This window comes from Oryctolagus cuniculus, chromosome 18 (genome assembly GCF_964237555.1).
Source record: "Oryctolagus cuniculus chromosome 18, mOryCun1.1, whole genome shotgun sequence".
In the NCBI taxonomy this organism is placed as follows: domain Eukaryota; kingdom Metazoa; phylum Chordata; class Mammalia; order Lagomorpha; family Leporidae; genus Oryctolagus; species Oryctolagus cuniculus.
Window position 1 is genome coordinate 59,693,566 of NC_091449.1, and position 21,248 is coordinate 59,714,813.

At 44.2% G+C, this 21,248-nt stretch overlaps 1 protein-coding gene across 2 annotated transcripts in view; it reads right to left on the reverse strand.

Moving 5' to 3' along the window:
• Nucleotides 1–21,248, reverse strand: part of ADAMTS18 (ADAM metallopeptidase with thrombospondin type 1 motif 18) — a 157,561-nt gene that overhangs the window by 25,908 nt on the left and 110,405 nt on the right. For both annotated transcript variants that reach the window (XM_051847029.2, XM_017342378.3), the window contains 4 exons: nt 16,418–16,590; nt 12,873–13,003; nt 11,685–11,808; nt 10,700–10,944 (listed from right to left, as the gene is read on the reverse strand). In XM_051847029.2, the coding sequence (XP_051702989.2) occupies nt 10,700–10,944; nt 11,685–11,808; nt 12,873–13,003; nt 16,418–16,590 (673 nt within the window). The remainder of the gene's footprint in view (nt 1–10,699; nt 10,945–11,684; nt 11,809–12,872; nt 13,004–16,417; nt 16,591–21,248) is intronic.

A 21,248-nucleotide genomic window follows, 5' to 3' on the forward strand; every position in this document is an offset into this window, starting at 1 on the left:
CATCGGCTCGACAGCATCTGTTCTCAATTATTCTCCATTACGTCTCCACCTCTTCTGTACTTGGTGTCCTCACTCGGCGCACGCTCCCTGGCCTGGCTTCTCCCTCTCACTGTATTTATCTGGAAGCCCATCTTGACTCATTTCAGCCCCTTCCCCTCGGGGTGCCTGCGGCTGGGGAGGCCCGGGGAAGGGGCCGCCCCGGAGGGTAATTCATGCTTCATCCCCTGTGCTCACGCTCTGTCATCTCAGTGATCCATGTGCCTGTCCACCTGCTTCCCGGCCACCCCTTCATCTCCTTTTGCCAAAGAGTGGAGGAAGTTGTTTATTATAGTAATTTTCTTTAGATGTCTTTTCCTGCCGAGAAACCAGCTCTGGTTAACCTATTTCTCACCTACTGCCATTCCAAAAGGCTGCTGCCTCCTTTCAGCTGCAGGATTCGTCCTTGCTACCGACTCAAAGAATGGGGTTCCAAAGAGTTAAACACACCCTTGTGCTGTCTGACAAAGAGGAGGAAAACCCACCCCTCATAGAAAGAGGAGCCTTTCATTTGTTTAAGGCTTCTACAGAGGGGAATGCTGTAAAAACACAGGTGATCGGATTTCAGCCACACGACAGCAACCTGTGTCATCATGTCATCCTGAATCACGCCCTCCATCAGACGGGGATGAAGTTACCTTCTAATGAAACACTCACGACGCTTTCCTCACCTCCTCTCCAACTGCATGCCAGTTGCCCAGAGAAGATGACTCATGTAGTGTGTGTGCACACAGGTGTGTGTGTGTGTGAGTGTGTGAGAGGCAGACAGACAGAATGAACAGCAGCAGCAGGAGGAGAGGGAAGGCAAGACCTACCAGGAAAAGGTCATCTGTAGTCCCTTCTAAAGAACTTAGCACTTCCTAAGTGCACATCTTAGCAAAAACCAATCTCTACGTTTTAACCTCCATTGCTAAGACCTCTTACAATGATACAGTAGCCAAGCATTTTCCACCGTTCTGAAACAAAGAACAAAGCCAGTTAGGCTGGCGCCGCGGCTCACTAGGCTAATCCTCCGCCTTGCGGCGCTGGCACCCCGGGTTCTAGTCCCAGTCGGGGCGCCGGATTCTGTCCCGGTTGCCCCTCTTCTAGGCCAGCTCTCTGCTATGGCCCAGGAGTGCAGTGGAGGATGGCCCAAGTGCTTGGGCCCTGCACCCCATGGGAGACCAGGAGAAGCACCTGGCTCCTGCCATCAGATAAGCACTGTGCATTGGCTGCAGCGGCCATTGGAGGGTGAACCAACGGCAAAGGAAGACCTTTCTCTGTCTGTCTCTCTCTCTCTCCACTCTGCCTGTCAAAAAAAAAAAAAAAAAAGTACCTATGGAATGCATAAAATTTATTCTTTATAATAAAAAATGTAAAAGTTGTGTAAAAATGTAATTAAGCTCAGTTTACTTTGGTGTAAACTTTTTTTTGAAGTCCATGCACAGTTTCTTCAAAATACGTACTTTCTATGAGTATTGTGAAGACCTATTGTAGGCAGATTTCTTCTTTGCACCAAAATAAACTTAGTCTTAATGCCATTTCCAGGAATTTTTGAAGTGTCCTATTCATCTACATCAGATGAAAGTGCTGTTTCTCAACGAAATTATGTATAAATTTAGCCCTGATCTTTAGTTTTCACCTTGTCACTTCCAAATTCTTTACATCACATACACACGCACACCAGATTCAGCTATCTATGGATACAGAACTAGTTCAGTTTGTCTGTGTTCATAACATCTTAAACATTACTGAACTATAAGCCGGCTTTTAACCTTCCCACTTACTAATAAGTACAATGAGAGACCAGGTTTATGTGTGATAGGGAGTAACTTGAAATACATGGAAATTACTAGTTGTATAACAACTGTATCTGTAGTGATCTCAGAAAGTCTGTGATTACCACATCAATATTTATTTCTTTTTGTGTCAGGGGGTCCGTGTATATTAGCAGCTTTTATCCTCCAGGGCAGCAAGAAACACAATACATGGTCATGAAAATTAGCTCTTCTTCTCCAAGTCATTTACGGGTACGTGTGTGAGTGCACATATGTCAAAATAAAAACCTGATCGATGGACTTAAAGAATGCCTGAAGAATTTGAGGCCTAAGACAATCCTACAAATCCTTGATTACCCCTAGGAGTTTCCCCTGGCCAAGGAGGAAATCAACAGGCCAGCAGTGTTGAAACTGACATCCACCTGCTGCAAATGCTGAACTATCTGGAGCCAAGGAGAAGGTCTGTGAGAGAGACTGCATTTAAAAAGGAGGCTGACTCATGGCTGAGTGATCAAGTGCAAGGTCTGTTTTCCATTTACTCGAAACCTTGAGCCTCCCATGAAGGCGTTCTATAAAGTTCTGACACATAAAAATAACCAGAAGCAGAGGACACTTTTATTTGGTATCAGGCCATGCACTGATTTCTCGGGGTTAACTGACAGCAGCCAGTTATTCCCAGGACTGGATTAGTCCTGCCTTGCAGCAGAGAACACTCAGAAGTGCTGGAAGCATCTGCCAAGTCCACCACCCTGGGAGGGCGAATTGCTACTCTTCCAGACTGAGGTGAGTCTTCCATGAACTAAGGCAGCGGAGAATGCCTCTGTGTAAATTACTCACTCAGGGGAAAGCAAGCACTTGAGCAAACACATGGATTCCACAAATGCATTTTAGGAGATCAAGTTTCGCTCATGTAAATGCTGCTCACTGCACTTCACTGGAAACTGTGGTTCTAAGGCCAGCCTTAAGAGATGATCAAATACAGTGTGTTTTTTTTTTTTTTTTTTTTTAAACTGTGTCCTGCAGCCGCCGGGGGCTCCTCAGAGGACTTAAAGGCTGCAATGGGGTCAGGAGAGGTTGGCCTGGGTTCCCTTTGCTGCGACTTGGGTGAGAGGAGCTCTGCTTTCATCGGCTTTATCTTCTGCCTCTATGTAAGAGTTTGCGATTTGAAAGCACATTTTTGAATGAATTTTACCATTGGATGTCACTCATTCAATTTTTTTTTCCCCCTGAGGAGCATTCTATGATGTTCTACATTTGATGCCAGTGGTGGAATCTACAAAGCTAAGTCCTCGTGGGGTGACAGAGGGTTTCTGGGGCCATAAACAGCGTCTCAGGACAGTGCTGGAGCCAACGGTGGAAGACATTAGCTCAGCCCGGGGAGATCATTTCCCAGTGAGGAAACTGAGGCCCAGATAATTTAAGTGATTTATCCAAAATCATAGAGTAGCAGAGCAGCGCAGATCACCGACCTCTCAGACACATGGTCTCTTTAACCCTGGGGGCTTCCAAGAACGGGATACACATATCATTGCCTGTTCTTGACAATCTTTCAAGACCTGACCCTTTAAAGTTTTGCTGACATGATTCATGTTTTAATTCATGCTTTGCATCTCCTGTATCCAGCTCACAACTGGCACTGCAGCAGTACCCAAAAAAGGTTTAATATTTTGTTGTTTTAATCAGTAATTGAGAAGGTGCAAACGGAAGAGATTCACTTTAAGAATCAACACATGCCCAAGTGGTTGAAGAAGATGATCACGGCTTATGCAGGGAGGGATTTATCTATCTATATGTGTGTGTGTATGTGTGTGTGTGTGTGTGTGATGTTCCATCATATCTCCTCCATTTCTCATGGAGCCATCTTCATGTCTTGGCCAACCTACCCTTCGGCCAGATTTTCCATCCTTGTCTAAGAAATCTGAAATCATGCAGTAATATTCAATGGCCAAAAGACAAAGTGCTTTAGTTCACAGACCTACACTTTCTGTGGACGGAACAGCGCTTCTCATTTAAGCTGTTTCCCACACTCTGATTTCAGCATCCCACAGGACTGTAAAACACAGTCAACATTTTTATATTGAAGTGAACATATTTTTGGCTCTAAAAGCGCTCATTTCAGTTCGATCCATAGTTGTCGTATGGAAAGGCACATGAACTCTCTGTAACTCCCTTTAAAGGATACAGCCAGGGATCACTTGGCTATCACGATACATTCTAGCTTTGGGAAAATGTAATTTACTACTTATTGTAATTTTAAGTTTTTACAATAACTCTGTTCCATCAATTTTGGGGAGATGTTAATGTGTGATTAAAAATGACCAGCAATCTGATGATGTTCTCCTGAGAATAAAGTAAAATTTAAATATAAAGGGCACTAACCCAAATTCTTTTAAAAGATAAAATAGATAGAATGCTGCATTACTGGATTTCATCTCTTTTCTGGATTCAAACATATTTTAAAGTTTTGAATGAAACTGTAACTCCCTTAGAAATACAAGCAAGGCAAGTCTAATTAATCCTAAATTTGCACCATGATTATTTTCAGATAGGTCACATTCCCCAGGCATTAGTATAAGCCATCAATGAACCTTTAGGTAAAATTAAAGTACATAAAGCAAGATTTCAGCAGACAGCAGCCAAGGAAGCGTGATCCTTCTCCAACATGGTGAAACTGCAGTTCTGTTCTCTTAGAGAGTTAACTTGAATTCTTATTCTCCTTACAAAGTAAAGAAATTATTTAAAAACATATTACACGTGCCCAGTGGAACCCGGGGATTGCCTTATGTTCCTATGATTTCATTTGTGTCTACTCATGATTTCCCCTTACGTATCATTATCACTATAATTATTATTTTTGTTTAAGGAGCTGTCTTTATAAAGAGATAGTGATGACCCTGAACTGACCAATTTTAGAAAACTCCATTTCCCACTGAGGCCATCCTTCCCATCTCTCAAAAGCCACTTCAAAATATTGGAAGAGCCTTGTACTTGGTGAGCAATCCGAAGGTTCAGTTTCTGTCAGGGCTAAAAAATGCAGGTGAGTGAGCCGGGGAGCTCTGCCTAGATTCAAGGAAGCCTGAAGAAGGCTCAGCTTGGAGCTGATACGATGCCTGGTGACAGCTTGTCAGCTGGCGAATCTGATCAACGCAGACAGTCAGCGGAGACTCCAGGTGTTAGATATCAAAGTAAGGACCCCGTCATCCTGCTTGCACTTTCCATCATCTCTGTGTTTCTCTTTGTTGTGGTTTTCCTGCATATCATTTATGTTTAAGAACAAAGGCTTAAATTACAAACAAGACTATGAAAACCTAGTGGGACAGTCTAGTTTATGAACAAAACTGGCGAGAGAAACAACAACACAGAAATGGTTGCTTGTCATGAAGTCACAGAAAAGTTACTTCTCAGGGGCTGGTGCTGTGGGGTAGCAGGTGGGGCCACCGCCTGCAGTGCTGGCATCGCATGTGGGCGCCGGTCCAGGTCCTGGCTGCTCCACTTCCGATCCAGCTCTCTGCGATGGCCTGGGAGGGCAGTGGAGGATGGCCCAAGTCCTTGGGCCCCTGCACCGAGGTGGGAGACATGGAAGAAGCTCCTGGCTCTTGGCTTCAGATTGACCCAGCTCTGGCCATAGCATCCATTTGGGGAGTGAACCAGTGGGTGAAAGACCTCTCTTTCTCTCTGCCGCTGCCGCTGTTTGTGTCTCTACGTGGCTCTGCCTTTCAAATAAATAAACAGATCTTTTTTTAAAACGTTATTTCTCCTCAGGAATGATATGTACTTTGTTGTGACTCCTCAGCAGAAGCCGAGAGCCATCCAGCTCCAATGCCTGAGTTTTATGTGTCCAGCCATGGAACCTGGTCTGTGCACATTTGCGTAGATACGGATCAAAGGGCTCTCAGCAAAGCGGATGAAGTCGCTGGGATGCTCAGAATGCAATACCTCACTGTGGCGTAGGAGGTAAAGCCGCTGCCTGCGGTGCCAGCACCATATATGGATGCTGCTGCAAGACCTAACTCCTCCACTCCCAATCTGGCTCCCAGGCAATGCTCCTAAGAAAGCAACAGAAGATGACCCAAGTGCTTGGGCCCCTGAACCCACACGGGAGACCTGGAAGAAGCTCCTGGCTCCTGGCTTCAAATAGGCCCAGCTCTAGCTGTTGTAGCCATTTGGGAAGAGAACCAGTAGATGGAAGATTTATCTGTTTCTCCCTCTCTTCCTCTGTAACTCTGCCTTTCAAATAAATAAATCTTTTTTTAAAAAAAGAACCCAGTATCTCTCATAAGAAAGGAAGTTTGCTGCTCAGACGCTTCATGGAAAAGAAACAGATGGGAGGGAGGGAGGGGGGGGACGGAAGGAAAGACGGACAGATGGAAGGAAGCAACACACCCAGTAACCAGAGAACTAATTCCTATACCTTGGGTTAATTAAAATTTCAAGGGTTAGTTGCCTTGTTCAATTTCAAAGTATCTTGGCTTTAGTTCAATTCGATTCAGAACTCCTAGTCTTTTCTTCTAAACGCAAGAGCTGAGAGGGTCAGAGGAACACCACTAGTGAGCGCCTCCATCACACAGGTGTTGTGAGGTCCCATTATTCCAGCACAGACACAAGGGGTGGGACCTTCCACCTCAACATTGGGGCATAATGGGACATTCACTCTCGAGCGAGGTCCGCGAGCCTAGTTTCAAACTCAAACATCTACAGGGTCCAAAATTTCTTTTTCCTTAAGAGATTTAAAAGTCCATATTTTTATAAAAAATTAAAAAACTACCTGATGTTAACACATGGCCCTGTTTTGTTGTAATATTATGCAGCTCTGGGAGCTAGATGTGGCCCCTGGTGAAAATCTGCTATCTATGGAAAAATGTTTAATTAAAAAATACACACACACTCTCCCCATCTTAGGAGGCAAAATAATGACAGTAACATTCTATGTTAAGTACTTTGTAAGCACTGAAATTATGAGTATCTTTCTAACAGTCCTAACAGTGAGTACTGTTGGCTTGTCTTACAGACATGAACACTAGGAAACACAGAGATCCAGAAACTGGCATAACGAATTACATGTCTGCACCCTTGACCACACTGTGCGTGGTGGAAACACCTTTCATGTGACATTGTGTGTGATTCCTTTTCTGTTGTCTTCTACACATCTTCCTTGTAAATGCTGAAGGCTGGTGCTACTCGCTAACCATGATGCGACGAGTGATCCTTCATTCTGTACCACCGGGGCCTAGAAGAAACCCTCTCTACCACCTGCACACAGCCCCTTGACCTGCTAGAAAATGCTGAGCTTTTAAAATCAGAAGAAAATACTGCATGATCTTGCAACCATGACACTGATGATTAATAGGTTTCTCTGGTTCCCTCCAAGGGGAAACCTGCTAAGTACACACTAAAATGAACTCGCATAGATTCTGAGTATGGGAATTCTGACAGGAATTTTAAACACCTTAAAATCTGGAAGGAAACATATGGCAATAATGTAAAGAACAGCTATGCTGACATTCCCATTGCCACAAACAAGGACATCTCTTTCTTCTATCTATAGCTGTTCAGGGACGGGGCAGACACAGACGACAAATCAAGGCAGGAGGAGCTATGCCTCCACACACAATTCTCTAACACCTGTGAGAGTCCTGTTTCCAGCCATAAGCATGCCTGTCCGCACCAGGGGTGGGTAACTTTTTATTGGTGCTATTAACCCAGGTTCAACGGTTCTTGTCAAGGCATATTCTTGATAGGCAACTCTTCGGCTACACCCAGCAGGCAGCTTAGCAAATAGAACTTGGACTTCAGGGTTGTATTCAGTGAGCAAACGACAGACCGCTATGCGGTTAGATGTTTCCATCAACTGATTCACACATTCATTCTAAGGGTGTATTTTTTTTTTTGAGGCACTTTAAACACATACTCAATACTTAATAGATACCCATGAATTTCTAAGATGCATCTTAATACAAAGGGATTTAAGTGGTATTTTCCCCCACCCCTATGGCTATTTCCAGTTATTCCCAAGATGATTCTAGTGGTCAGATCGTAGCTGGAGACTCTTCCTCAGGGCGTCCTTCTCCCTCACACACCATCAGTAAGGTCCCTAACAACTTTCCACTCTCCACTTCCGTCTCCTTCACGGTCACCGTCCCAATTTCCGCTCCTATCACTGTGGACCTGCGGTTCTAGCAGAACCATGTTCCAATTTCCCCTATTCACTTCTTGTCCCTCTCATCACTTATCTACTTAGCAGCCAGAGTGAGTTTTCAGACCATTCACTTTCTTAAAACCCTGTGGCTGTTCTTAGCATGAAATCCAAAGTCCTTACCACAGGTGATGTTATCTCTTGCCTGATATCCCTCCTACACCCATCTCACACCCCGTTATGCCCATTCCTCACCCTTCTACAGCTAGATAGGACCTTTTCTTTGTAGTTCATTCGCAACATGGGATCTTCCATTGCTGTTTCCTTTACCTGCGTATCTGCTACTCCTTGCCTTGCTGGTTCTTCTCACATGTTAAGTTTCACCCCAGATGGGACTCCTCAGAGAATTCTTCACCAACCCAGTAGTCTACACATGATCTCCTTCTCTGTTCTTAACTTACAGTTGTTTTCCTCCAAAGAACTTACCACAATCTATAATTCAATATGTATTTGTGTAACGCTACACTGTACCCTCCAACACTAAATTTGATAATAGCAGGGGGATTTTTTATCCTTAACTATATACCTAATTTACTGTCAGTGTGAAACACAATAGAACGCCTGTATATTTTCACTTCTCTTTCTAAAGTTCTGGCAAGTCTAAGAATCCATTAGGGAAACTTCAAGATGTCATCTAAATTTACCCCAAGTAACTCAACACACATGGACTCCACACTCCTTCACACACAATAAGGGAAACTCATTTCTACTGCAATGTCAGGAGCTGCACAAGGTCATCACAAATATCACAGTAGCATGGCATTTGTTCAGAGGACTATCCAGTGCCCCCGCACATGGGACTGGAGAAGAAAATAAATTGAGTGCTTCAGTTTCACCAAACAAAATACACGTCTCTGAACATTGTTTAATTAATTACACATCTGAGCAACAGTCTGTTAAGACTGAAGACACAGAATGCCGCACGCCTCAGTTACACACACTGTGTCCCCTTGTTTAGCATCCAGAACGTAGTGAACACACACGGCTTTACGTGAATTAATCAATATACGTAAGACAGAAAGACATAATTTTAAGCAAAATCATCAGACAAGGGGCCAGCATTGTGGCACAGTGGGTTAGGCTGCCACTGTGTCACAGGCCTCCTTTACCAAAGCACTGGTTACGGTACTGGCCGCTCTGCTTCTGATCTAGCTCCCGGCTAATGCACCTGGGAAAGCAGCAGAAGATGGCTCAAGTACTTGAGTCCCTGCCATATGCATAGGAGACCCAGATAGAGTTTCTGGCTCCTGGATTCAGCCTGGCCCAGTCTTGGCTATTCTGGCCATTTGGAGAATCAGCCAGTGGATGGAAGATTGATATTCTCTCTCTCTAACTGTCTCTCGTTCTTCTCTAATTTTGCCTTGCAAATAACTAAATAAATCTTTAAAAAAAAAACAACTAATGGGGTTCAGCTATGTGACACAGCAGGTTGAGACACAGCCTGAATAGCCAGCATCCCATATGGGCACCAGTTGGAGTCCCAGATGCTCCACTTGCAATCTAGCTTCCTGCTGATGAGCCTAGGAAAGCAGTGGAAATCAGTCCAACTACATGGGATCTTGTACTTAGGTGGGAGACCGGGATGGAGTTCCTGGCTCCTGGATTCAGCCTGGCCCAGCTCTGGCTGTTGTGGCCATTTGGGGGAGTAAACAAACAGATGGAGGATGTCTCTCTCTGACCCTATTTTTCAAATAATAATAAAAAACCTAATGTATACAATTGGCAATGCTAAACATAGGAAGGCTTACTGTATTTCAGTCTGAATAATTGTAACTGTTGCATTCATCTTGCTTTCGTTATTTGCTAAGAGCAGAGAGTAGGCCTCATACTGAGAACAGATATCACCCCATTGAACAGCGAAGCTTTGGCCTCAAGTTCACCTCTGCTTTTTCCTAGTGGTGTGAGTTAGGCAAGTATCTTAGCCTTTTTGCACACTTAATCTCTCGTTTTCCTGCCAAGTGAGGATACTTGGTGTCCTAATTTTGCAGGTAAGGAATTGAAGCTCAAAATGACCACCATGAATGTCCACTAGTGGGGGCGTGGAAGGGCTCAGTGACTGGTAGCCAGTGCAGTGTCTGTGCAAATACCTGTCATTTCTACACACAGGATACAAATCACTGTGCCACATGAGCAAACAGCCCCAACTTACCAAGAGGAACAGAAACCACCCTAGAGACTTAACACGAAGGGAAATGAACACACAGTCTCGCAAATGCACAGGCAGCTAAGTTGGTTGTTTCGGTGTTGTTTTTTTTTTTTTTTTTTTCTTCTCTGGGGAAACTATAGCCTATAAAATGATGGCGGTTTAATATGACTAAAAATCTGCAGAGGTTCAGGCAGGCATTGTTGATGCTGTACCATCCTCCTCCCAGGCCAGCTGACCCATGTCATGAATGGCTACGATGGGTTACCCGATGGCAGGCTCATCTACATACACCTGTTATCCACCTGGGCATTTGCAAAGACCACGTGTCACGGTGAAAGGCTGATACCTCCATATGAAAAGCCATCTGTTCACTTGGCAGTCACTGGATTCTTCTCCTCTTGTAAAAACGGAACCATGACCTGTCTTCTCTCTGTACTTGAAAACTAAGCCTATTAGGAAACAGATTCTGGACCAGGACAATTAGCATTCCCTAAACTAGCTCGAGCTGGGGTCACGCTCTAACCGTACCAGGAAGCACTGGGAACTCAACCAACGAAAGGGACTTACTTCAAAGACCAGTGTCTCATTTGTGGGTCCCGGAGCATACAGACGCTCTGGTCGGTTAAAGGAGCGCTGATACTCAAATGTGGTCCCCGCGAAGGAGAACTCCCCAGGCCAGTCGATGCTCCAGCTCCCCGTGAGGTAATACTTCTGACTGAGGCTTCGAACGGCAAGGTAACTGGAGGAAATCTGCAGCTCCTGGATTTCAATGCTTCGGGCCCCAGCGGGAACGATGACCACGGGGTAATACTCTAAAGGGAAAGAAGAGAGGATTTCTGTATACTGCGTGCACGGAAGAATTAACTGCAAGCGCCCAGAGACGTACAGGGACCATCTGTATAGAGCAGAGCCTAGCTGGCATTCATTCCTTCTTTACCAGGTACAAACGATTTCATTTGTACAATCATTTTATTTTCCAAGTGGTGGAGACACCAGAGGAATACAATGTATGCAGTTTCCCAAAGACTTGCTGAGCGAGGTTTTGAGGACAGGTGATACACCCTTCTCCTTTCTAGATCATCAGAGTCCACGAGAACCAAGAATACTGTCTTTGTTGGTTTAAATCTACTTCAAAGTGACACAGAGTGATGTAGTCTCAATAGTGATACTCAGAAACATGGCTCTGAAATGGATTTTTTACTCAAGATGCTTGAATAATTGCTTCCACTATTCATTTAACATCATGTAAGTTTCATAGTAAGGTTCTTTATTTAACAAACACACGTGTAGCATACAACAACTTGGACAGCCTAGTATAACTCACAGTGGGAAGGCATTCATTTAACCTACTGCTGAGATACAACGTATTGCCCAAACTCCTCACGCTAAAACCATCTATGCCTCCTTATTCCCAGACAAGTGACAAAAGCCATCATCCTGTTTGTCAGGTGAGCTAGTAAGAGGCTCAACCCTCTTCAGCGTGGCTCAAATTTCTTCGGTAGTCACAGTCGTATCTCACCAGTGATAACAGCGAATCAGCAGCATCTCTCACCATTTGCTTTATGCTGGTTGAGGTATAGGCCTTTATAAAACTTGCAAGTCGAATTATCACCTTTGCAGACACCACATGCATCTGAAACGGCTTTAGAGCCAAGTTCATGATCACATCCAACTGGCTGGAACAACAACAAAAAGTGAGAAAAGTAAAGATTAGAGAAGTCAGTAGCCAAGAAGAACTAACAGGTGCATGCTTTTCAGTATTCACAGAACATTAGGAAGGCAGTACCGTTTTAGGATTCAGGGCACAGTCTGGAGTTTGGGATTCAACCATTGCCTCGGCTACTATTAGATGCATAACTAGGCACACTACAAGACTTTTCTTAAGGTTAGACCTTCATCTCTGAAACTAGAATAGAAAATCCCACTGCTACAAATATCAGGTGAGCATATTCAGGCCAGGTCTATGACAAAATGTGAAAACACCACTTGCAATGTGCGCATCCCATTATCAGAGTGGCAGTTTGAATCTCAGCGACTCCCTTCTCAATTCAGCTTCCTGTTAATATGCCTGGGAAGGCAGCTGAAAATGGTCCAAGTATTTGGGTTCTGGTCACCCACATGAGAGACCTCAACAGACCGAGATGGAGTTCATGGCTCCTGGCTTAGACCTGGCCCAGCTCCAGCCATTGTGGCCATCTGGAGAGTGAACTTGCAGATGCAAGATCTCTCTTTCCCTCTCCCTTTCTCCTCTCTCTTGTTCTGCCTTTCAAACAAACACATTTCTTAGAAAAAAGCTGGACAATGGAAAACCCTCTTATATCTACATACTTTGAAGTATCAAAGAGTCTATGATCAAAATGAAAGAGAAAGTACTCAAAGAGAAGGGGAAAATAACTGAAATAAATAGCAGTATTTCTAAAAAACATTGGTGAGGTTCCAACGGGGCAGTGAACGTACTTAGTAAAGATGCAATAAAATTTATTATGATTTCCATTCTAACTTAATACCTATAACTACTACGCAAAGCAGAATCACCACAGAAATGGGGTAAAAGAAAATAATTGGATGGGGTTCACACAGCAAGAGGAGAGTTTAGAGACGGGGTTCGCATCCCAGTTAAATATTTGCCCTTCCCCCACGCCACCTACGCAGAATCTCCTGCGCCACTCCTCGGGGGAGACACTGGATATGAGGAAACACAAGCACGACCATGCACCCCAAAGCAGAAGTGTTCTCTTACTTCACAAATCCCATCAATACAAACATCATTTTTGTTCGGGGAGCAAGGAGTTCCGTCTTTCACCTTGCCGGACATTGCAAAAAAAAACTCGAAGTTCTCAGCTTTGCAGTACAGTTTACACCGGTCTTCCTCTGAAAGCAAAGACATCAAGGTAGCACACAGTCAAGAGGAGATTGTAGGAAACATGAGATGACCCTGGAAGGAGGGATTACAGTTACGTAGCGTAATCAAACTGGAGAATGATACACTGTTTTGCATGTATGTGCACAAACAGCACATATACATGTGGCCCTCACAAACAGAAATGTCATTGGACAATCTGCCACAGAAAACTCATTTCCTAAAAACACATAACAATGTATTTCCTAATCCCCAGTCAGAGTCACCACACAAGATTGGCGGGCTGCATAGATGGGCCCTCCCCTCCTCTCCATAAGCACTGTAGGCTTTGTAGGTTCTACACTCACTCACCAGCAATATGTACATAAGGGAGTGCTGCTGTGTTTCAATAAAACTTTATTTTATTTCTTAAGAGAAGGTCAGACTTGGCCTGTGGGCCATCGTTCAATACCCCGATTTAGGACATGGGCTGCTTGACAGTTAATCAGTCTGCTAAGGGGAAATTTTAAGGCAAATCATCAATAATGTTCCTAAAACAGAGTAAAACCCATCGTGAAAAGGAAGAGGACGTAGAGAAACTGATCCTGAAGTTTCATAAAGTGGCGTCCATGAACCACTCCATCCCTGAGATCCTACTGGTGTCCCAGGCGAGAGGGGAATCTGTCAGGTTTACAGAGCTCTTGTTATCAGAAAGGAGTTACTCTGCCAATTTCTCCAACAGAGAAAGCTCTTCTTGGCCAGGAAGTCCAGATGACGTTGTTCACATGAGACCCTACGTGGGTGACCTTGAGCGAGATCCTTAACAACAGCTTTACAACACATGTAAACAGTTTGCAAAGAGTCGTCTTCCAGAAAACCCCTCAATCAAGGACGAAGTCAAAAGTTAAATGTGAAAGAGCTAAATTCTTACTGTTCAGATATGCAGATGTGTGGGTGGATTAAACACTGCTCTCTCCTCCACAAGTTTTATTTTTTTTAAATTTTAATAGCAGCTGTATTTAATATTTCCTAATTTCTGCATATGAGATTCAGAAGTTGGCAGGCACACACACACACACTCGCTTTTCTCTATCATCTTCAGGAATTAACAAGTTTGGGAAAGCCTGGTGCTTCCAGCATAGATTTCTGGGCAAGTTTATGAAGGAATCCATTAGAAACACAGAAAAAGAAGAAAATACAAGCTCACTACTGTAGGATGAAGACTGTCACCTTTGTGGAGCGTGATCCCTCGTTCTTCCCACACTACAGCGGTGTGTGGGCCCCTTCTGACGTGTCAGGAGGAGGAGGAGGAGCCAGAAGACCTCAACTTTTCTGTGTTCCTACACTGGGATGTGAGATCTTAAGGCTGGGGATGATGTTTGATTCAACATACTCTCTGGTGCTTCTAGAACTGTCCCCAACCCAAAAAATTGCTCAGTAAACATCTTCTGAGAGAGGAAACCAATGAAATTGCACTCTTCTTACATGATGCAAACTATAGTTACCAAACAAACTTGGAAACCAAAATGCATTTTCCAAGTTACAAATGTATGTGTTTAACTTTCTCTTGACATAACCAATGTATAACCTATTTAAAGGGCGATGACACAACCGATTCCACAAACACTCCCTTTAAATCAAAGCCATAATGTGGGGATAGACTACAGAGCACCCAGGAAGCCAAAGTGGGACAGAAGAGTCTTAGAGAACCGTCGATGACAAACACCGGTCTGCAGGAGGAGGCAGCCTACAGATACTGGAAGTGGAAGAACTTTGGGCTGGAGAGCATCTTCCCTCGGTGACTACTCAGTTCTAGTAGAATGCCTCTACTAATGGGGAGCTTACCATTTACAAAAGAAATGCACTTGTACTTTGGACAGTCGATATCTGCTTATTCACTCCCTCATTTCAAAAGTTACTACAGCCATTAAATAAACAACCAAGGAGTCTGCAAACAAAGTTTATGAGATTCATGTTATAAAAAAATCATGTATGGATTTTAAAATGTTTTCACCAAAATAAGCTCATCTTTGATTCTAACTTTCCATGAACTCTTTCAAGTGCCCTGGTATGATAAGTGGTATTCTCCGATGTTAAAGTTACAAGCATGTTCACACCAAAGGCTTAGTCTCTGTGGAAACTAAATTCCTATGGGGAGAAAGATGATACCTAAGTGACTAGATAACAAGTAAACATATGCACTGATAAGGGCTGTGAAGGGTAAAGCATCCAGCGAATGAGATGAAGGAAGAATATTCTAGATAAACTGGTCAAGAAATTCTCTATGAGATGCAATATAGCTAGGACACTCTTAGCCCTTCAATTATTTTGTCCTCTGATCCAAGTTCAACTCAGTCTACAATCCCTCCTATTCAAGGATTCTTCAAATTTTTCATGTGATTTTTTTGATAGTAAACATCTATAGGAACTTCATTGTTTCCTCTTAAGACACAGCTTTCAGAATGTTCACCTCTGTCTGTACTTTTAGAAAAATGGCCACATCTCCAAACCCAATCAACGCTCCTGAAACGGCCAGGCCGGCACAGAGCCTCGTGGCACGGTCGTCCCTAGTCTGGGAGGCCCTTCTGCTAGCGTGCTGCCTCTAATTGCACTAGCTTCCTGATGTTAACTGGCAATACGGGTTCACCTTGAGCTCTTGCACAGGAACAGCCTAGGAACGCTCATGAAATCTAGTTCCATCTCTACACCTGCCATCAGCAGTCACACATTTCACGCATCTCCTTTCGTAGGGGAACACAGGTGAGTTTTGATAAATCCAGAGAAGGAAAATAATGGAAAGGAAACTAGAATAGTGACAGATTATTCCACAAAGGTGATAGAAGCTGTATTAAATTTTTACATTTTAACAGAAACAAATGTTTCGTCATTAGCCAACATGAAAGCAAATTAACTGAAAAAATGAAACTGAAGCCACATCTTTGTGTTATAAGTACTAAGAACCTAGCTTGCAGATAACTTGCATTTGGGGTCTCGTGTCTGTGTGAATACATGCACCTGACAAAGAGGCCTTCCTTCCCATGTGTGTGTCCCTCTGACAGGTCAGTTACCGAGTATGGGGTCTCTGTGGGGTAGATATGGTTTTACGAGTTTTTTTCGTCTGGATAATTCATACCAATTTCCATTAACATCCCTGGGAGACTTAATTGCTGAAAAGTCTAAGGTAAATTTAGAAACCTAAGTGTGTTCCAAGCACATGAACCCTTTCACTCACAGATGTGGGAGACAACGGGTGTCTTGTGGAAAAAAGGGTGTGGAAAAATAAACACCATCTTCACAACTCAAGGAAACACTGAGCCAGCACGGGTCTGGGGAATGAAAGGTAAACAGTGAACTCTTTCCCAGGCACGGATTTCTCCTGTGCTGTGCCTTCACTTTAACCTCCACAGAGAGACATGTTCGTTCGGGGGTCACAGAGACTGAATTACCTTCCACTTTCGTGTAGGGTTTCCACTGGTAGAACCAGCCGCGGAAAGGTTTGCTGTTATATTCTGCACACTGCTGAGCTCGAAAATCCAAGCTATTTTCATTACAAGGGTTAATGTTGCACAGCTGATAAACACGGCTAGAACCTGGGCAGAACTTGCCACCATACTGAGGCCTGAAAGTAAAATCAAAGAGCTTTTACGCAAGTTATCAGAGGATTCCCTCAGTCATATGCAGTAACAATAAAATTCACTATTGGTTATATGCAGTAAGGAAGGACAACAAGTGATACAGATGGTCACAGTCTGTACAGCTGCATTCGATGTATTAGAGAAATGCAAATGTGTAGCATTTGAGTCAACATATCCCTTTGGTAACCATGGCAGACATGACTAATCTCCTAGGTAATCAACGGATTTATATATCTAGTATATATTTTACCTTAAATACAATATGTAACATTTATTAATATAGTCTTTTGCAAAAGCCTAAACTGGCCTCATAATCTTTCCCAATGTGATACCCACGGTACTCTTCCTTACTCAGAATTGATATGCTACCCACAGAGATGGCATCAAAAGCACCTTATGTCCTGATCCAACCTGTGTCTCAGGCTTTTCTCCCATTTCCTAACTCTCTCATTATTGTCTTTTGCTCTCCCAAGCACCTGCTGCTATGTGGAGCGTTAAGGTACTAGTTAGAAGGGACAGCAAATCCTGTATCCCTTGCTCTCCAATCGTGTCCATCCTTGAGATGATATTCTGATTCATGTCTGACTCCGGGGTGCCTTATTCTAATGGATTTCAAACTCTTCGAGAAAACCTTCCCCGGTTTCATCTGCATAATCACTTTGCAACTTCGCAGGTGGCCTGTTCTTCCTGCCAAGCACAGTGGGAAATGGATTTCCAGATTAGGGAAGCCCATTAGAACATAAATAATGATGATCTAATGGCAAGCTCTGTAAGACCGGGATGGGCCGACTCTTGAGCTGCAAAACCGGAAAGCAAAATAAAGGGGGTGGGGTGGGGGGAAGGCCACACTGAAAATTACCAGTACCACCTTACTCAATTGCTAGTTTTTTTCCTCTCCCTTTTTGTAGCTTTCTCCAAAGGTTACAACTTAACTGTGGATCACTGTGGTTATATAAGAACTCATGCCAACACATAACATACAAGGAGGCTGCAGGCCAATAAATTCACGTGATTAAAATTCCTTGTCTTCCTAGGCAGCACGAGGATGTGATGAAACAGCCCTGGATGTGCCTGAGCCAATTTTATGGAGTCCTGTAACCGTGTGTGCTGCAATGGATTCAACAGCAGCGCGAAGTGTCACACTGCCAGAGGAAATTTTTATGCTCTTTCAAAACATTCTGCAGCAACTATTCAAACATGTAGCAGCCTTTGCGCTACATCAAATCCCCCAAGACTCTCTAAGTTATTACCTAAAAGGCACTGAGCAAACCCAAAGTACTGTATCAGAGCCTCGAGACTCCAGGCCATCTTTATAAGCCATATTTAAAGCTAATTCCTCTGTTTAAGACTTTCTGTCGGAGACTGAACAAATAACCCTCATCTCTGCTCTTCACAGTTAATGAGGTGAGCGACATCACAACGTGTTACTTTTTCAACTCGTGGAGCTGTAATGTGGAAGACCTCCAATCTCCTACTGCCTTCTCTTTTCACAAAGTGAAAAATGACTGACTGTGCGAGCTCACCAAAGGAGCGGAACAAGGTTCCCACGGTTAGAAAGAGGCAGGGCAGAGCTCAGCCACCCCCCGCCCCCCCCCCCGACCTGGGGGCAATGTCCAGGATTCTTCTCCCATTCCACTGAGTCTGGGAGACTGAGTGAGGCCACAGGCAGGGGGAGATGCAGGACGCACATGGCTAAGGGGGCTGGCCTTGTCCAAGCCTCCACCTCTTCCCACCCTGACCTCGGCAGTTTTATTTAGTGTCCTCAGCTGTAAGATGGGGACAGGTTTGACAAGGGACACAATGCCTGTAAAGAATTTAGGGCAGGGTGAGCAGAAACGCATCGTTACTACTTTTCAATGCTCTTTACTGTTGCTTCATGTGTCCCCAGGGTTCTGTATCTTACGCTGTCTGCTTTCTATAGACTCGGATATTTCGTCGTCTACTACGGGGTAAGGTCAAAGTGGCTGAAAGTAATCACTGGTAAGAATTGGAACTTCTCTACGAAATCTTCCAATGCAGCTTTATTTTTCTATACCTTTAAACGAGTATGTTAGGATTCATTAACAGATAATTGTATCATGCTCTCCCTCAGAGTAATAATATCTTTATGACTAAAGCCAAATACAGAAATAGCAAGCATCCGCCTGGGCACATGCTTTGCCCTTCTGTTGGACTGCTGGACCATATACCTATATTGGCTTCTGCGTGGTTCAGACCACTGATGGTTCTAACACTGGTTGATGATCATCAGAGCTCTGTTAAATAACCATTCAAGAGAATTCAGAGAGTTCATGGAAAAGCAGAATTGAACTTTATTTTGGTGCAAAGTATTTGCAATATGTGCAGCGTTTCCTTCATTCGTGTTTTCCATGAACTTTTTGAAGGCCCTGTCATGTACACACACACGTACGTTTGTGTGTGTGTACTCCTGGACCCCGCCACAGACTTTCTCAGATATGGAAGATTCGGAAACGACCATGTTTTTAAAAGTGCCTCTGGTGATTCTGATAATCAGCTGAACCTAGAAATCGCCAGTTGGAAAATGGGTCACAGATGTGATTCGATTCATGACTTTCCTCCCAACTCCATTTGCTAAGCTGCATTAGCTCAAGTGATAAATGATTCCTTCTCAGAGAGAGTCCGGTTTCAGGAAAGTTCTAGAACACCGTAGCACGTCAGTATTAATTTTCTTGAGCAGAGTTTAGAGGAAATTGCCTAGGCGCTCTGACAATGTGGTGATTTCACAGGGAATCAGGAAAACTGCTGAAGAATTAACACTGTAGGGCCTGAATACGACTCTGCCACTTCCATGGGGGTGACCAGGGCATAGAGGCTTCCGTGAATAGGACCCTCGGCCTCCCCCAGCTGCCCTCCCGTAGTGGACTGATCACAAGGGTTTCAACTCATCCGTCAGTGCTAACGCAATGGGAGCCATGGCCTGGAGCATCGTCCTCCTCTAGAGAGATCAGGGCTTCAGAGGGGGATGCTTGGCACTGTGGTTAAGCCACTGCTTGGGGTGCCCTGCCACCCACAAGGGGGACTCACACTGAGACCCCAGCTCTTGGCTTCAGCCTGGCTCACCCATGGCTGTGGCCAGCATGTGAGAGCGAATGAGGTGAAGGAGATCTCTCTCTCTCTCTGTCTGATGAATAAATGAAAGAAAAAAGAGACCAAGAGACAATGCAGCACTTGGATCAATGCCATAGGCCTGAGAAAAAGGAGGCAGCCACAGCTCCCTGGCACTGGCCATTTGAGAACCAGATAACCTTTAAACTCTTTTTAGGCTCAAGACACTTGAGAAATTCACAGATCAGCCAAGGATTTTTATTTATTTATATATATATATAAATAAATAAAATGAAACAAAGTGTGTTCTGGGAACAACATCACTGCATGAAACAGAAACCTCACCCCGTTTCTCAGAGCAGAAAGCCCAAGCGATGGGGTTGAGTGGTGTGCGCAGAACACATGCTCACACTGAGGCAGAGAAGAGTATCAGTGTCTTGAAACAGGGAGAGCAATGAGCCATAGGGAAACCAAGAGAAATGAGAACAGAGAAGGAATAATTAATTCAGCTGCCTGGGGAGAGAATATCGGCTCCTTTTATTTGTGACTTCATGCAGAGTTAAACAAACAGCCTCTCAATGATCTTTCAAATGATAAGGCTGCATGGAGTGGAAATACTTTGGTGATTAATCCTTTTTATTAGGCATCTCTAAAATTACAATAGGATCTTTCCATGAAAAATGCCCTATTATAATGAGGCCGCTCAATCCCACAGATATGAGAGTGCTTTTAATGTAAACCTCAGGGGTATCATTCATGCGCTTCACCAGCAGAGCTATTAAATTAGGTAATCTCTTTCTTGCTTGGGAGAGTATCGGGATTGTAAAATGTTGTGATGTATGAAAACCAGATCCATGAAATATGCTTCAAAAATGTCAAGTAACAGAACGCTCCTAACCACTCTGTCCAAGACACGGGCCACATCAGAAGGGTGGTTCTGACCAAGTCGAGTTGAGCTGTAAATGCACCCTAAGCTCCCCTCTCATTCTCTGCAGGGGTTCCTCCTACTGGCACCTGGTAGCTGGAGACCAGGATGCTGCCCAACACTGCTCGCCTGCCGGACAAAGGACCCACAGTGTCAACACCACCAAAGCAGAAACGGCCCTGATTACCCTGAGAGGGTCCACACAGCACCTAACAAATTCCTAGGCAAAGTGTCTCCAAAGCCGCCTCCTCCGATGGCAGAGAAAGCCCGCCTTTCTATGGAGCCTAGGCTTTGCTGAGTCCGAGGGAGTCCCATTTGCCTCTTGAAAAATTTCCTTTGGCTCTAATTTCCCTATTTATTTTAACTCTCACTTTACCAAACATTTATGCAGTGCGGGTGACTCGCCAGGCACTTTCTAAGAGCACTTTAAACTCCGAGCCCAGCTGCCGCCGGTGCTACAGTTAGCCCACTTTTACCAGGGTGGATTCTGGGAGGAGGAGAGCTGGCTGTGTACAGCCACGGAGTGGCCACGTGTGGCAGCACCACGATGGAAACTCTTGCTGCCAGGCTTCAGTCCACGTCCTCTAGCGCCTCCAAACCACTCCAACTCCGCCATACAATTACATCCACTACTTTCCACACCCCATCATA